Source organism: Tachyglossus aculeatus, chromosome 26 (assembly GCF_015852505.1).
Source record: "Tachyglossus aculeatus isolate mTacAcu1 chromosome 26, mTacAcu1.pri, whole genome shotgun sequence".
Taxonomy (NCBI): domain Eukaryota; kingdom Metazoa; phylum Chordata; class Mammalia; order Monotremata; family Tachyglossidae; genus Tachyglossus; species Tachyglossus aculeatus.
In genome coordinates this window covers 15,433,337-15,449,803 of record NC_052091.1, presented here as the reverse complement: position 1 = coordinate 15,449,803, position 16,467 = coordinate 15,433,337, and the positions used below count along the sequence as shown (strand labels likewise).

General features: G+C 48.0%; 1 protein-coding gene and 1 long non-coding RNA gene across 2 annotated transcripts; both read left to right on the top strand.

Annotated features, from left to right (window-relative positions):
* The first annotated feature begins 256 nt into the window (after positions 1-256).
* On the top strand, positions 257-2,349 carry LOC119945686. Its single transcript, XR_005456322.1, has 2 exons — positions 257-373; positions 2,187-2,349. It is a non-coding gene; the product is annotated as an uncharacterized LOC119945686 (long non-coding RNA).
* Positions 2,350-5,587: 3,238 nt separating this feature from the next.
* Positions 5,588-11,333, top strand: CPLX3 (complexin 3). The gene is made up of 3 exons (XM_038767449.1): positions 5,588-5,884; positions 9,839-9,926; positions 10,990-11,333. Exons 1-3 carry the CDS (start codon positions 5,721-5,723, stop codon positions 11,209-11,211), a joined length of 474 nt encoding a protein of 157 aa, XP_038623377.1. The 5' UTR covers positions 5,588-5,720; the 3' UTR covers positions 11,212-11,333.
* Positions 11,334-16,467: the final 5,134 nt, after the last annotated feature.

Here is a 16,467-nt window from a genome sequence, read left to right as displayed (position 1 = left end):
CTGTCATAGGGACTCAGTCCTCTGTTTTTCCCAGCTGCTCAGACCCAAAGTGGCTAGAAAGGAAGTCAAAGAGGAGTCTTTATTATGTACTGGCCAGAAGTGCAGCTGAAGGGGGGCCAGAGAACCTGGGAGTCTCAGCCCCGCTCCTCTCCCACCCCAACCCCATCTCCCTCGATTCCGTGTCCTGGAACCCCTTCCCCTAACTCCCTTTCCCAAGGCTGAGTCTCGCTCCCCAAATCCTTCCCCTGTAGAAGAAGGCGATGAAGGTGCACTGCCAATCCAGGTTCCTGGGGACTCCATGCCTGTCCCAGGGCATCTTCCTCTTGTTTCTTCTGATCCAGACGGGATGTGCCTTTTACTACGTGCTTTTTAGGTAGGTGTTGGGGCTGGAGAGCCCCCTTCCCCACATGATCCTTGACTGATTGGCTGAAGTTGCCCTTGGTTCCCATCTGGGTAATTTGCTGCTTACAGCTCAAGAGCAGTCCTGGGTTTTTCATTCATTCATTCAATTGTATTTATTGAGCACTTACTGTGTGCAGAGCACTGTATTAAGCGTTTGGGAGAGTACAATACAGCAATAAAGAGTGACAATCCCTGCCCGCAACGAGCTCACGGTCTAGAGGGGGGGAGACAGACATCAATGCAAGTAAACAGACATCAATATAAATAAGTGGAATTACAGATTTATACATCTGTAGGGTGGGGAGAGGGGGAATAGCAAAGGGAGTGAGTCAGGGTGATGCGGAAGGGAGTGGGAGATGAGGAAAAGTGGGGCTCAGTCTGGGAAGTCCTCTCAGAGGAGATGTGACTTCAGTAAGGCATTGAAGAGGGGGAGAGTAATTGCCTGGCAGATTTGAGGAGGGAGGGCATTCCAGGTCAGACCTAGGATGTGGATCAGGGGTCAGCGGTGAGACAGGCAAGAACGAGGCACAGTGAGAAGGTTAGTGCCAGAGGAGCCAAGTGTGCAGGTTGGGTTGTAGAAGGAGAGAAGAGAGGTGAGGTAGGAGGGAGCAAGGTGACGGAGTGTTTTAAAGCCAATGGTGAGGACTTTTTGTTTGATACGGAGGTGAATAGGCAACTGCTGGAGATTTTTGAGGAAGGGGATGACATGCTCTGAATGTTTCTGTAGAAAGATAATCCAGGCAGTGGAGTGGACTGAAGTGGAAAGAGGCAGGAGGTCAGAAAGGAGGCTGATGGAGTAATCTAGGAGGGATAGGATAAGTAATTGTACTAACATGGTGGTGATTTGGGTGGAGAGGAAAGGGCAGATTTTAGTGATGTTTTGAAGGTGAGATGCACAGGATTTGGTGATGAATTGGATATGTGGGTTGAATGAGAGAGCGGAGTCAAGGATGACACCAAGGTTTTGGGCTTGTGAGACGGGAAGGATGATTGTGCCATCTACAGTGACTGGAAAGGTCAGGAGAGGATGGGATTTGGGAGGGAAGATAAGGAACTCTGTTTTTGGACATGTTATGTTTGAGCTGATAGGAGGACATCCAAGTATAGATGTCTTGAAGACAGGAGGAGATGTGAGCCTTGAAAAAGGGAGAGAGATCAGGGCGGAGATGTCGATGTGGGTATCATCTGCACAGAGAGGGTAGTTGAAGCCATGGGAATGAATGAGTTCTCCAAGGGAATGAATGTAGATGAAGAATAGAAGGGGACCGAGAACTGAACCTTGAGGGACTCCCACAGTTAAGGGAAAGGAGGGAGAGGAGGAGCCCGCAAAGGAGACTCCACCCCTTCCCATCATGCTTTCCTTTTGGCTACCGCCTTGGCACTGAAGCTTTAGTAAAGGGTAGAGTTAGAAGAGTAGCGAAGGGGAGTGGGAAGAGAGAAGAGAGAAAGGAAATAATAATAATATTTCTTAAGTGCTTAACTATGTGCTAAACACTAGAATAGACAGTGCTTACTATATGTCAAGCACTGTACTAAGCCCTGGAATAGTGTCATGCACTGTGGGATCAGGGAGGGGATTTTAGGGAAAGAGAAACATGGTTCAGACTGAAAACAGAGGGGAAGAGTGATTGGATGAGGGAAGGAGGGAGGGAAGAAAAGTAGGGGGGAATTGTTTTAATAAGATGGGAATTGGGGTGGGAGGCACACATGGAGGGGGTAGATTTTGAAAGGAGTAGCCTCTGAAACCTCTCCCCTTTGCTTCCCCTGTTGGCTGTCTGGGGCAGGATAAAGAATAAAGATGGCTTCAAGCGACTCTTCTAACAGGAGATAATTCAACAAAGAGAAAGAATCCTCCAGAATCCTCCAAGGTGGGGACCCGGGCTGTGACTATATTTACTCCAGGAAAAACAAAACAATACAAAAAAAATGATTTTTCCTCTCCACTGAGCTGATGGTGAAATGGATGCTCTCTTCCACTGGGGCCCGCTCAGAACAGATTTAGGGCAGAATGGAGTTGTCTCTTTGAATCTTTTCTTTCCTCTTTCCCCTTCCCTGAACTCTAGAAATGTTTCTGGTCAGGATTTCTGAAGCGGGGTCAGTCACAGCATGGCCGGGGCTCTCTGCACATTGTGTGTCTTTTTCCTGCACACCCACTCTCTCCAAGGGGAGGGAATTCAAATTTATGGAGCTGCAGCTTGCTTTTTCCCCAACCCTCCTTCCCAACAGAAGGCTGATTCCCATTGAAGGCTGCCACTTCCTCTCAGGAGCAGATGCCCAAGGATCTGAATCTGGCAGCAGCAGAGGGGTGGGGTAAGGAGTTTTCTTCCAAAAACACCAGCCTCATTCCAGAGAGGTTTTGCTCTCCTCTCAGTTTGTGCTGAAAGCTTGTGAGGGTTAGGGAAGGTGGTTAAGGATGGGGGTGTGGGGGGAGGGATGTAGGGGAGCCAATCTCCCTGGCCTCTTTCAACCTGGGTCTCCCATCCTGGGATAGAGCTCAGTCTGGGGACTCAAAGCCCAGAAAATCCATCAAAATAACCATTCTGCCGATTGACAATAAAAGGATGGAGGGAGAATGATGAGAGCCAATGGAGATAAAACGGGCAAGCAGAACAAAGATTTTCTCCACACCCATGGAGCTGGATTCTCCTACGGTTTAGTTATTTTCTGGGGCATCTCTTTTTATAATGCTCCTTTTCTGTTTTTAAGAGGAAAGTGTCCAAATGTCCTAGTGGATTCTCTAGAGGAGCAATTGGCGAGAAACCTCAAGGGGTCATCTAGTAATAATAGTAATAATAATAATAGCATTTATTAAGCACTTACTATATGTAAAGCACTGTTGTAAGCGCTGGTGAGGTTACAAGTTGATCAGGTTGTCCCACAGGGGGCTCACAGTCTGAATCCCCATTTTACAGATGAGGTAACTGAGGCACAGAGAAGTGACTTGCCCAAAGTCACACAGCTGACAATTGGCAGAGCCGGGATTTGAACCCATGACTCCAAAGCCCAGGCTCTTTCCACTGAGCCATCCTGCTTCTTCTGTCTCTGTGTAAGACTAGACCTGTGAGCACTCTCAATCTCTCTCTCTCTCTCTCTCTCTCTTTATATATATATATATATAGTCATATATATATATACATATATATATATGTCTCCTATTTATATTATACTGGATTTATGCAACTATAAATGTGTGGGTAATGGAGGGATATAAACCTGTTCTTAAACCTTTCTAGAACAGGAGTTATAAACGCCTTCCATAACCCCAACCCACTGCTACTAACATTTCCAGTGTGACCTAGTGGAAAGAGTATGGGCTTGGGAGTCAGAGGACCTGGGTTCTAATTTTGACTCCACCACTTGTCTGTTGTGTGACCTTGAAGAAGTCACTGTCTGTCCCTCAGATTCCTCAACTGTAAACTGGAGATTCAGTACCTGTTGTTCCTTCATGTGGGATAGGGACTGATTTTCTTGTACTTACCCCAGGGCTTAGTGCAGTACTCAGTACATAGTAAGTGCCTAATGAATACCACTATTATTATTTTTATTATTGCCCAGTTAGGTCAATTCTGGAATTTAACTTAAATCTTTTCTGCTGCAATTTAAACCCATTTCTTTTTGTGCTACTTTGGGATAACAATCAGTCTAGGAGTGGTAGTAACAGCATTTACTGAGTAGCCATTGAGTGCCATGCACTGTACTAAGCACTTGGGAATTAGAAATGACACATTTTCTTACCCTCTCAAAAGGAAGACTGACATAGAAGTGTTTAACAGTCTTTCACGTTTCACTGGAGAGAATTTCTCCCCTAAGAATTCCCGTTCTTCTAGGGTTTCCAAGTAGGGTAAAGGAGCCTCCTGCAGGTTCTTGTTGTGAGAATTTTTGCCTAGTCTCCCTCCTGCCATGACTGTTTTTGCCCTTTGGTTCTATCTACCTGCTCAGGATATTGGAATTTGATTAGTGGAATGAGAAGGCCCAGCAGGAAACAGGAGTCAAGAGGAAAGTGGAGGAGTCTAGACTATCAAATGGCCACAGCAGCTGGGGAGCAGCTGGCCTCCAAGTCTTAACTCTTTTTAGGGATGAATAGGTGGAGTGAGATATTTGTTGGGCTGAGGTCCCTGCCTCGTATTGGTTTCTGACTTTCTTGCTTTATGCTTCAGTTTCCTTTTAGGCTACAGGTAGATCTCTTCACCTCCTATGGGCTTTTCTAAGACATGATATTCTCACTGTCCTAGGAGGTGAGGGATGGAAAGTGAAGAATGCACATTGGATAAGTTCCTTGGAATTTGTCTTGGATAAGGTGCTAGAGTCGGGCCAAGGGTCAGAGGTGGAGAAGAGAGGCTAGTGTGGTTTGGGGCTGAGCTGGGCTGGGATGGACTGATCTGGTCAGTGAGGGCTGGATTGGAGTGTACTGGGCTGAGTTGGACTGGATTAAACTGGCCTGGGCCGGCCGGGTTGGGATGGACTGGGCTGGGCCATCTGAGCTAGGCTGGGTTGGAGTGGGCTGGGCTGGCTAGGCTGGGTTAGAGTGGGCTGGATTGAACTGGGTCTGTGAAGGCTGAGTTGGAGTTGGCTAAACTGAATTGGGCTGGTCTTTGCCATGTTGGATTGGACTGGGCCATCTGAGCTAGGCTGGGTCAGTGAAGACTAGGTTGGAGTGGGTTTGGTTGGGCTGGACTGCATTGGGCTAGATTAGGGTTTAGCTGGGTAGGAGTGGAGTGGGCTAGGCGGGACTAGGCTCCAGACCCAAGAAATTTGTATCTGGGGCTCGAGTCTCCCCGTTTTTGGCCGAAGTCTCGCTGTCCCACCAGGCCAAGCCAAAAAGCCTTCTCACACCTCTTCTTCCTCCCTGCGCCCGGGGTGCAAAAACTCCCTCCAGCCTTAATCCCCCGTCATCTGTTCCTCCCCGATTTTAAAGTAGGGGAGGGGCTTACGAGGGAGGCGGGGCAGGAGAATGGGAGGGAGAGCTCCTGGGGACCCCTGAAAGCCCCACATCTTTCTTTCAAAGGCAGTCGGGGGGTTTGGGGGTCCCTGGAGAAGGGCGGCAGAGAGGGTGGTGAGGGAGTGGGCGTCTCCGCGGGGGCGTAGCCCAGGCCTGGCTTGGGTGTCGGGGGGCGTTGGGGTGGGGGGATTCCGGGCGGATCCCTCCTCCGGGCTCTTGGGGCTGAAACCTGCGAGGGATCGGAGCCGAGAGGAGCCAGACGGAGCTATCCTCCGGCACCTGGTGCTCAGTGCCGAGCGGACTCTGCCCACCCACAACCCCGGGGGCACCCCACTTCTGCTCACTCGCCCCCCGGGACCCCGCAGCTTCTCGGAGAGCCATGGCGTTCATGGTGAAGACCATGGTGGGGGGCCAGTTGAAGAATCTCACCGGGGGGCTGGGGAGCGGCGAGGAGAAAGGGGAAGGAGACAAGTCGCCGGCCGAGGCTGCCGGCATGTCCAGGGAGGAGTACGAAGAGTACCAGAAGCAGCTGGTGGAGGAGAAGTGAGTAAGGGGCAACCCTCGCCCCAAATCTGCTCGGGTCTGGCTTTCCCCTCTACCTTCCCCCCACCTCCCACCTCTGGGTTTCTGAACCTCAACTCTTCTCTCTGCTTTGGGGAACCCTGGGGATTGGGGGGTCATATATCTGACCCCCAGGTGGCCAAGGACGGGGCTCAAGGAGGGGAAGAGATAAGAGAGCGGGGAAAGGAGCCAGGATGCTGGAGAGGGAGTTGGGGGAATTCCCAACTCAGAATTCCAGACTCAGAGACCAACCCTAACCCCTCTTCTCCCCCTAGGTCCCCGGGTTTTCCTCAGTCCGGACTCAGGCCTGGGATTCCCTGGAGTGAGGAGGTAGAGTGGAAAACCCCTTAGACGGGAGGAAAGAGACAGAAGGGGATCAGAGGAGCTCCCTAATGCATTTTTAATGAAATCTGTAATCCCTTAATCTGCTCTGAACGCGGCCGGAATTGTTTTCCTAACAGGTGCTCCGTGGTTGGGGTTTCTAGTGCCAGAGAGTGGGCAAGACCGAGAGAGAGAGAAAGCCAGATGGACACTGAAAAAGACTGGAGGGAAGTGGGGAGGGAGAAGAGAAGGATAGATTCACAGATAGAAATAGGGCCAGACACAGACACAATCCCTCCTGACCGTCATCCTCTTCCCCTGAATTGATTTCATCCAGGACTCTAAACCAATTCCACCCACAACCTATCTCGCTATAGCACTACCTGGTTAGGCTCACTTTATCTTTCTTTCTTTGCTCTCTTCTCTTTCTCTCCTTTCATTGCTTAGCTCCCTTTACACCCTTTTGCCCCCGCAGAGGAGGCCTTAGAAGTAGAATTTAGAGAGATAAGGAGGGCAAGTTCTGCCCATGCCTCTCCCCTGAGATGGATAGCTCCCACCAGGGCTTTGGTTTTCTATCTTCTGAGCCCATTGCTCTCCCCTCTCTGCAAACCCCAGTAATTTCCTGGGGGTGATCCATCCATTCTTCATCAATTAATCAATAATATTCATGGAGTGCCTACTGTGCATTGAACACTGAAACTCTTAAGACAGTACAATTAAGTTGGAGACATGGCCTCTGCCCTCAAAGAATTTACAATCTTGACCTTGACACCCAGACTTCTTTCGTTGTAAAATGTATCCGAAGACCACTTGCACTTATGTCTGAGGGGTAACTCTTACAACCAATGCCCCTGATTTATATAATGAAGTAACTGCTTCCCGGGGTTTAAAAAAAATTGCCCAGATCTACCAGGAAGGAAGAGAAGAGGGACATCTGAAGGGACTCGAGGTGTGAGAAGGAGAAGTCTAATGAGATGTCACCTTGGAGTTTAATGAAGGATTTTTTTTCCCCCAGTTTAGATTTTTCCTAAAGCGAAGTTCCCATTTGTTCTCCATTACAGATGCTTTAGTGGCTTAAATCATCCCAGGATTACAGTTGGGATGACTTGTACAATCCTGGAATCAAAGGAGGGATGGGGGAAAGGGTTTTTTGAGAGAAAGAGAGACAGACAGATACACGGTGCTGTGAAACAGGGTTCATGGCTCATGTAAGGAGCCAGATGCAGGCACTCTACTGAGTTTGTGGACTCCTTGAGGGAACCCTTGAGAGGTTTAATATTGATTAGTCTCTTGCCTTCTGGAAGGGAAATAACTAAACCATCCAGGACAGACAGTTTACTGTTCTTTCGTTAATGATCTTCAGGAGACTCACCACCTCTCTTGATAGCCTGTTCCAGAGTTTTGACCCCTGTTCATGAATTCTCTCCATGTTCCACCCAGATCTCCCCCTCTAGACAGTAAGTGCTGTTGTATTATGCTCTCAAAAACACTAAATAATAATAATAATAATGGTATTTGTTAAGCACTTACTATGTGCCAAGCACTGTTCTAAGTGGGCTGTACACACAATGAGTGCTCAATACAGGGCTCTACATATAGTAAATGCTCAATAAATTTCATTGATTGAATTCCCCTCAATCAGTCTTTTGAAGACCTGGAGAGCAAGCAGAAAAATCTTCCTAACTTTTAAGGGGAAGCAGTATAGCTTAGTGGATAGAACAAGGGCCTTGGAGTCAGAGGGTCCTGTGTTCAAATCCTGACTCTGCCACATGTATGCTGTGACCTTGGGCAAGTCTCTTAACTTCTCTGGATCTCAGTTACCTCATCTGTAAAATGGGGATTAAGAATGTGAGCTCCATGTGGGACAGATATTGTGTCCAATATGATTAACTTTTATCTACCCCAGTACTTGGAAAAGTGCTTGGCACACAGTAAGTGCTTAAGTGCCATAATTATTATTATTATTGAAGGTGGTTATGTGGCCCCTTTACTTTCTCTTCTCTAGGCAGAACAATCCCAATTCCTTTATCTTTCATTCAAAGACCCACTTTCTATTTTTTTAAATTATTTTCGTTGCTCTTCCCAGATCCTCTCTGGCTTCTCCACATCATTATAAAAAAGTGACCAAAATTGAACCCAGCACCCTAGTAAGAGTCTGATTTTATCCAGAGTGCCGCTAAATTACCACCCAACTCCCCAGGATGGTACTCTTTTTTATGATATTTGTTAAGCACTTACTATGTTCCAGGCACTGTTCTAAGCATTGGGGTAGACAGGTTGGATATAGTTAATGGGGTGCACAGCCTTAATCCCCATTTCACAGATGATGTAACTGAGGCACGGAGATCTTAAGTGACTTGCCCAAGGTCGCACAGCAGGTAAGTGGTGGAGCCAGGATTAGAGCCCAGATGCCACACCACTTTCGGGTCTACTCTTGGAGGTCCAGCCCAGTCATCATCATCCCATTGAATTACCAGATCCAAATGGCATCATTTTGGAACTCCTTTGCTTGTAGTCATCTACGACCCCCAGATCTTTTTCTGCTATATTTCTGCCTACCCACCCTGCATTCCTGTCCTTAAAGTACCATCTTAGACTTGTCTTTTTGCATATCATCCAGTTTTTGAAAGCTTTTAAAAAAAACAATCAAGATCACTTTAAATTTTATCCCTGCCTTCCAGGGTGTTAGCAATGCTGCCCAATTTAGCATCCTCTGCAAACGTGTTAAATAGTCTCGATTCCTTCACCCGTCATCATACCTATAGCCGAGGACGCTTCCCAGGAGTGCAGAGTCAAGATCCCGTCTTAGTGGGATGGGCATGGAAATGAGGGACCCCTGAAAGAAGAGAGGGAGTTGGGGGGGGTTATTTTCAGTTATTTGGTAATAATAATAATAACAATAATGTATTTGTTAAACACTTACTATGTGTCAAGTACTGTTCTAAGCACTATGGTAGGTACAAGGTAATCGGGTCGGATACAGCCCCTATCCTACAAGGGGCTCACAGTCTAAGTAAGTAAGAATAAGAGGTGACCTTAAAGCAGTACATGGATCTTGCTTTACACTACTGAATTTACTTCTTTGGTGTTTTATTGTTGTGTCTGTTTAGTTCCAGAACACAATGAAGTTGCTCCCATGTCCTCCCTCCTACTTAGACTATGATTCCCATGTTGGGTAGGGACGGTGGTCGACCTGATCTTGTATCTGCCCCCGTGCTTAGTACAGTACTTGGCCTAGAGTAATCACTCAACAAATACCATATTGGTTAGGATTACGATTATTAATATTATGGAGCTCATATGGGAGCTAGAATGGATTGGAAAAAGAAGGACCAATCACTTTCACTCCTCCAAACTCCCCAACCCCTGCTGCCTCCAGCCCTGACCTGTATCCCCTCCCCTGTCCAGCTCTCGGGAAGAAGAATCCGGTGTGGAGTTGCTCAGATTTTAGGTGGGAAGTTAGGGGTGGGTGTGAAGGGGAAGAGGAGCAGGGTAAGGAACCACTGGACCAAGTGGTAAATGGTTGGGGACTTTTGCATATCATCCACCCCACTTTCCCAGGAACCCACTCCATTCCTTCCCCTGTAACTCCTCCTCTCCTCACTGTAACCCCAGGATGGAGCGGGATGCCCACTTCGCCCAGAGGAAAGCAGAGCGGGCCACACTGCGGAGTCACTTCCGAGACAAGTACCGGCTGCCAAAGGTGAGCAGGACAGGGGATGGTGGGAGAACCCGACAGCCTGGGCCTCCAGGTCTTCTCTCCTTCCCTCTCCCACCAACCAGAGCATCCCCAAGCATAGAGAGGCTGGCCTACAGAGAATGCTTGTCTGGGAGTTGGACTCATATTAACCATTCTTGCAGAGAGATCAAAACAACATTGCCTCCAAGACACTGTCTCAGTCCTCTGACTGTGCCCCTCCTCAGCCCTCCAGGAGGGCTGTCATTTCTAATGACCAAGATTAGCAGACCTAGAGAGGTGGGATGGAGTATCCATTCTGTATTTTATTATTATTATTTGTTATGCACTTACTATGGGTCAAATACTGTCCTAAGCACCGGGACAGATACAAATTAATCAGATTGGACACAGTCCCTGTCCCACATTGAACTTGCAGTCTAAGTGCTACTTTCTTGCAGCCTAATTTCTTCAAGGCCTAGCCCCATTTTTTAGAATTTTTAACTGATTTTCCAGACTTACCTTTTATGGTTTCTGGTGTTGAATGGATGCTTTAACCCTAAGCATCACAGCACACACATATGGGAGGTTTTTGCCTCCAAGGAAATCCAGTGTGTGGGAACAGGAGAGGGATAGGAGGATAGTGAGAGAAGGAAGAGTCAGTGGGCCTTGGTTATTCTCTTTAGAGTCTCCCAAAGCAGTAGCTTAAATCCTTAGGATAGCCCTGGAAGGAAGGAAGAAAGGAAGGAAGGAACAGGAGAAGGGGAAAAGTATCTTTTTCTAAGTTTTCAACGGTCTCTCAAAGACTTCTATTTAGATGCTGTGAGATGTGATCTAATGCTCAACATGAACAGAATGGGGGTTCCACTCTGAGCTCTGCTGGGGTGCAGGACCCCCTTCCCTGGACGTCAGCGGTTTGCTTGCCTCCCTGAAGGGGATACTGAGGCACCGATGGGAGACAACTTGCCCAGAATCTTGAGAAGCCAGTCCAGGTCCCCCCGCCCTTCTAGCTGAATGAGGACCCTCTCACCTCTTTACTCCTGACTCTTCTTGCTCCTTCCCCAACCCTGCCCCAATCTCTTCTTGGCAGAATGAGATGGACGATAACCAGATTCAACTGGCCGGGGGTGACGTGGAACTGCCGAAGGAGCTGGCCAAGATGATTGAGGGGGACCACGAGGAGGAGGAGAAGAACTCAGTCATTGGCCAGCTGGCCAGCATTCCCACCCTGGACCTTGATTCCATCAAGGACAGGGCCCAGGCCACACTGGAGGACTTGAAACAGTCGGCTGGGAAGTGTGTGGTCATGTGATTCCCCCCAGGGCGGTGATCCCAGTCCTGCCATGTGACCAACTGGGGTTGGTGGGTCAGGGATGTGATCAGAGATGCTTGGGGCTCACATCCAGGGGAGAGATTAAAACATGTCTTCCCTCTGGACAGTGGGAATAGTTAGCCCTTGAAGCCCACATCTGGCGGCTCCTCTCCTCTCTCCACCCTTTCCATTGGGATCACATCACCCTCCCTCATCTCCACCCCCTGATACCTGACCCCTGGACCCCTTGTGTCTATTCTCCAGTCACACTCATCCCCTTCCTTGGTGACAGGACAGGAGTCACTCTGACCCGGACAGAGGTCCCCAACTCTGCCCACCTCTGAAGAGCTGGCCCTATTGTTACAGGCCTGAAGGGGCTTTGGAGTGAAGCCCCCCAGTTCTGCAGGCAGGCTCTGCTCCCCAAGGACAGATAGCTGAGAAGGGGAAGCACTGTTTTGTCCACCTCTTGTGCTTGTTGTCATCCTGCCTCCAGGGAGATCAGATAATGAAACTGCCATAGATATTACCAGAGGGACACACACATGCAGACACTTATGCCCACATAAAAACTCCCACTGGCAAACAGCCTATGCCTCCCAATCAAACCTTAATTTTACACTGGGAATGGTCAGCTGGGGCCATGTTCAGTAAGTGGGGACTGAATCACCAGGTGCACCAGTTCAGAGCATAACATTCTGGCCCTAAGTTACAGTGCAGATCATCATCATCATAATGGCATTTGTTAAGCGTTTACTATATGTCAGGCGCTGCACTAAGCACTGGGGTAGATACAAGGAAATCGGATTAGACACAGTCCCTATCCCCATTTTGCAGATGAGAAAACTGAGGCCCAGGGAAGTGAAGTGACTTGCCCAAGGTCACACAGCAGAGAAGTGGCAGAGCCAGGATTAGATAATAATAATAATGATGGCATTTGTTAAGCACTTACTATGTGCCAAGCACTGTTCTACACACTGGAGTAGATACAGGGTAATCTGGTTGTCCCACATGGGGCTCACATTTTAATCCCCATTTTACAGATGAGGTAACTGAAGCACAGAGAAGTTAAGTAACTTGCCCAAAGTCACACAGCTGATAAGTGGCAGAGCCAGGATTAGAACTCACAACCTCTGACTCTCAAGCTCGTGCTCTTTCCACTGAGCCACGCTGCTTCCATTAGATCCCCTAAGCTTCTGACTCCCAGACTCATGTGCTATCCACTAAGCCATGCTATTTCTCATTACCATCAGTGGTATCTCCTGAGCACTTACAGTTTGCTGAGCACTGTACTAAACACTTGGGAGAGTACAACAGAGTAAACATGATTCTGCCCTCAAGGAGTTCATCGACTCAGCCACTGACACACACCTCCAAGGATCCATGCTCCCATACAGATGCATACAGAAGGCCACTGACACACAGATGCAGATAAAAATACCCATTCATTTAAACTGGCCGAGACACAAATTTCCATCATTAATAGCTAGGCACAAACCCAGACACACAGATAAGCAGTATAGCCTAGTGGAACGAGCATAAGACTAGGTTGTAATCCTGGCTCTGTCACTTGCCTGCTATATGACCTTGGACAGATCACTTAACCTCTCTGGGCCTCCATTTTTTCATCTGTAAAATGGGGACGAAATACCTGTTCTCCCTTGCCTTTTGACTGTGAGCCCCACGTGGGACAGGGTCTGTGTTTGAGCTACCCAGAACTAAGTACAAAGCTTGGCATATAATAATTGCTTAACAAATACAGTAATTATTCTTTTATACATCCTAACACACATTGAAGACATTGCAATTTCCTTAGACCCCTGGGCACACACAAATTCACCCTTTCTCAACTGAAACAAGGACCCAGAGATCTCCCCTTCCCCGCTTTTGGGTATCTCCCCAGACTCTCACTCGGTCATTTATTCCGCCATGGGCCACACCCATCCACATTCCCACATGCTAACACAGAAACATCCACCACCCACAGCCATGATCGTTCCCACAGATTCCCCAACAGCACACCCAGGCACATCTGTCCACACAAACTCATCCAAAGACCACCATCCCTCCGACCCCTCCTCTGGTTCCTTATCATCTCCAAACCTAGAATGCTGTCATTTCCAGGACAACTTCCCCTGGTGTGGGGAATTAGTCTGGGCTCAGAAGAAACAGATCCAGCTGCGGAGAGAACCAGAATTAAATGCTCAGGGAGAATGACGGGGCCCACCTCCTCATATCCCTCACCCTCCAATCCCCAGGTTTCCTATCTTGGGCACCCAACCACCCTGTTCTGCCAGGGCTTTGCCCTACACATTTCAGTCAATAGTATTTAATCATTGAGCATGTATTATATGTGGAGCACTGGTCCTAAGCACTGGGGAGGGTACAATAGAATTAGTGGACACAATCCCTGACCTCAAACAGCTGACAATGTAGTTGGAAAGACACTGATGTAAATTAAAGAGGGAAGGAAGCAACAGACTGTAAAAGATATTTAAGTGCCACGTGGGGTCAGGAATTCACATTCCCTCCTTCCACCGGTGTGGTTAAAGCAAACAACTCAGTCTTTTCATCCATCCTACCCTTTTCTCTGTCTGCCCAACAAGCCTCATTTGGCCTCTGTGTTTCCTTTCCCTTGATGAAGGGAGTGAAACCTGGACTCCCTTAAATCCCTCAGAAACCTGACTTCAGCCCCTCTCTTTATGGTATGTGCTATTCTGTGATGGTTCCATCCCTTTCCCAAAAGCAGGCACACACACACATACACTCACTCACTCACTCTCATTCTCTCTCTCTTTCTCTTTCTGTCTCTATCCTCCCTCTCTCTCCCTTTGTGGCATCTCCCCAGTCACTGCCTTCTGGAAATCCCAAACCACTTCCCACTTACCCTCCAAATAGCTCTGGGAAGGACGGAGGAGGAAGGAGATCAGGGCTAGTCTTCTTGCCACACAGGTGGGGGATTAGGGAGAAGGCACTGACTAAGCCCTCTTTTCTTCTATTCCCCCCACCCCCTGGCCAACAATCAACTAGGCACTTGTCTGGGAACCCCTTAAGCACTTTGATATTCACCCCCTCATTATACTCGACTATTATAGCCTTATACTATACTATTTCCCCTATCTGTAATTTATTTTAATGTCTGTCTCCCCCACTAAGCCCCAAGCTCCTTGTGGACAAGGATCAGGTCTATTATACTGTACTTTTCCCCAAACATTTAATACAGTGCTCTGTGCACAGCAAATGATCAATAAATACCATTAATTGATTGATTGACCAAAGGAAGGGTTTTTCTGCCCATGACCCAGAAGCAGAGCTGGAGTCCAATCTCAGAGGTCCTGGACTTCCAAAGGTTGCCTCCCTCAGGGGCAGACATCCTGGTTGGGGTGACCTCTTCACAAGGCCCCCCACTCTACAACTTACTTAGACTGTGTGCCTCATATGGGACAGGGACCGTGTCCAACCTGATTAAATGTTATCTATCCCAACTCTCAACACACAGCATTTAACAATGTTTTGATTATGATTATTAACAATAATCATAATAATAACCTCAAATTGTGACAGGGCATGACACTGAAAGCAAATAGAGCATTTCCCAAAGGGTCTTCTCCAATAGGGTGCCAAGGTCAAATCATGTCAGGGGATGCCTGGTGTGGACAAGGATTGCCTCTCTTTAATGCTGAACTGTACTTTCCAAGTGCTTAGTACAGTGCTCTGCACACAGTAAGCACTCAATAAATATGGTTAAATGAATACAAAACCGACATGTTTCCACTGGGGGGCTTCCCAAATCATGCAACATTTCTGTTCCCCATTCAAGTTTGTTTTTTATTTTGTAACTGATATTTACTGCCCCATTGTAGTAAATAAAATCCAGCTAAGAATTCTCTCCTCTCCTCTATTTTTACTGACGCTTAGTGTTCCAGACCTGGACTGTGAGTCAGCCTCAAAATCCCTTGTACTAAGTGCTGGGGTAGATACAAGATAATCTGGGTTGACACAGTCCCTGTTTCACAGAGAGCTCACAGTCTTAAGCCTCATTTTACACCAGGTAACTGAGGCACAGAGACATGAAGTGGCTTACCCAAGGCCACACAGCAGACAAGTGGAAGAGCCGGGATTGTATCCTAGGTCCTCTGATGTCCAGGCTCAGGATCTTTCCACTAGACCTCATTGCTTCTCCCTCTGTCCTGCCTCCTCACCGCCTCCTTCCCTTGTCCCAGAGAAAGTCGATGCTGTACAGAAAGGAAACTGAGACCAGTTTTGGAAATGGAAATGAGCACTCTGGGAACGAGGGTTATAAGCCTGTTCATTGATGTGGCTACATAGGGCAGGGAATTGTAAGAGTAAGTTCCCTTCCCTTGGCACCTCTGGCAAAGACCTTCTCGAACACTCCCTGCTAGGTTTGGAGAAACAACCTGCCACCGGGAATAGAGAATTTGGGGATTGAGTTCCCCTCCCTTTCCACCTCTGGCAAAGGCTTTACTCAAACCCTCCCTCCTGGGGTTGGAAATCCACCCTCCAGCCCTCTCTGGATCACCTACTCTTCTGAGTTTTGTAGAGACCAGATCCAAACCAGGGTTGTTTTGATGCTTTGGGGAAAAACAGATCTGTGTCTAGGGAAGGGGGAGAGGCAAGCTGGCTCTTAGGGGGCCCATCTGCTGTTGTGTGTAGGAGGCGAAAGAGAAAGGAGGAGAGAAACTTCTTTTGGGGGTCGGGGGAGAGTGGAATTGTCTCTCCAGGGGAGCACTGAGGAGAAGAGCAGTGTCTCAGTGTGTGTGTGAGTCACGGGGGCAAGGGGCACCGGTGAATGGGGTGCTGAGTTTGCTACTCTAGGATGAGGCTACCAATTATAATCACCACAGAATTTATTAAGAGCTTACTCTGAGCTAAGGGCTGGGGTAGGTCAGACACAATCCCTGTTTCACATGTTCTTACAATGTAAGAGGGAAGCAGCATGGCCTAATGGTTAGAGCACAGGACTGGGAGTCAGAAGTACCTGGTTTCCAATCCTTACTCTGCCACTTGTCTACTGTATGACCTTGGATAGGTCACTTAATTTCTCTGTGCCTTAGTTACCTTATCTGAAAACGGGGATTAAGAATGCAAGCCCCATGTGGGATTGGGTCTGTGTCCAAAATGATCCCCCTTCTAGACTGTGAGCCCGTTGTTGGGTAGGGACTGTCTCTATATGTTGCTGATTTGTACTTCCCAAGCGCTTAATCCAGTGTTCTGCACATAGTAAGCGCTCAATAAATA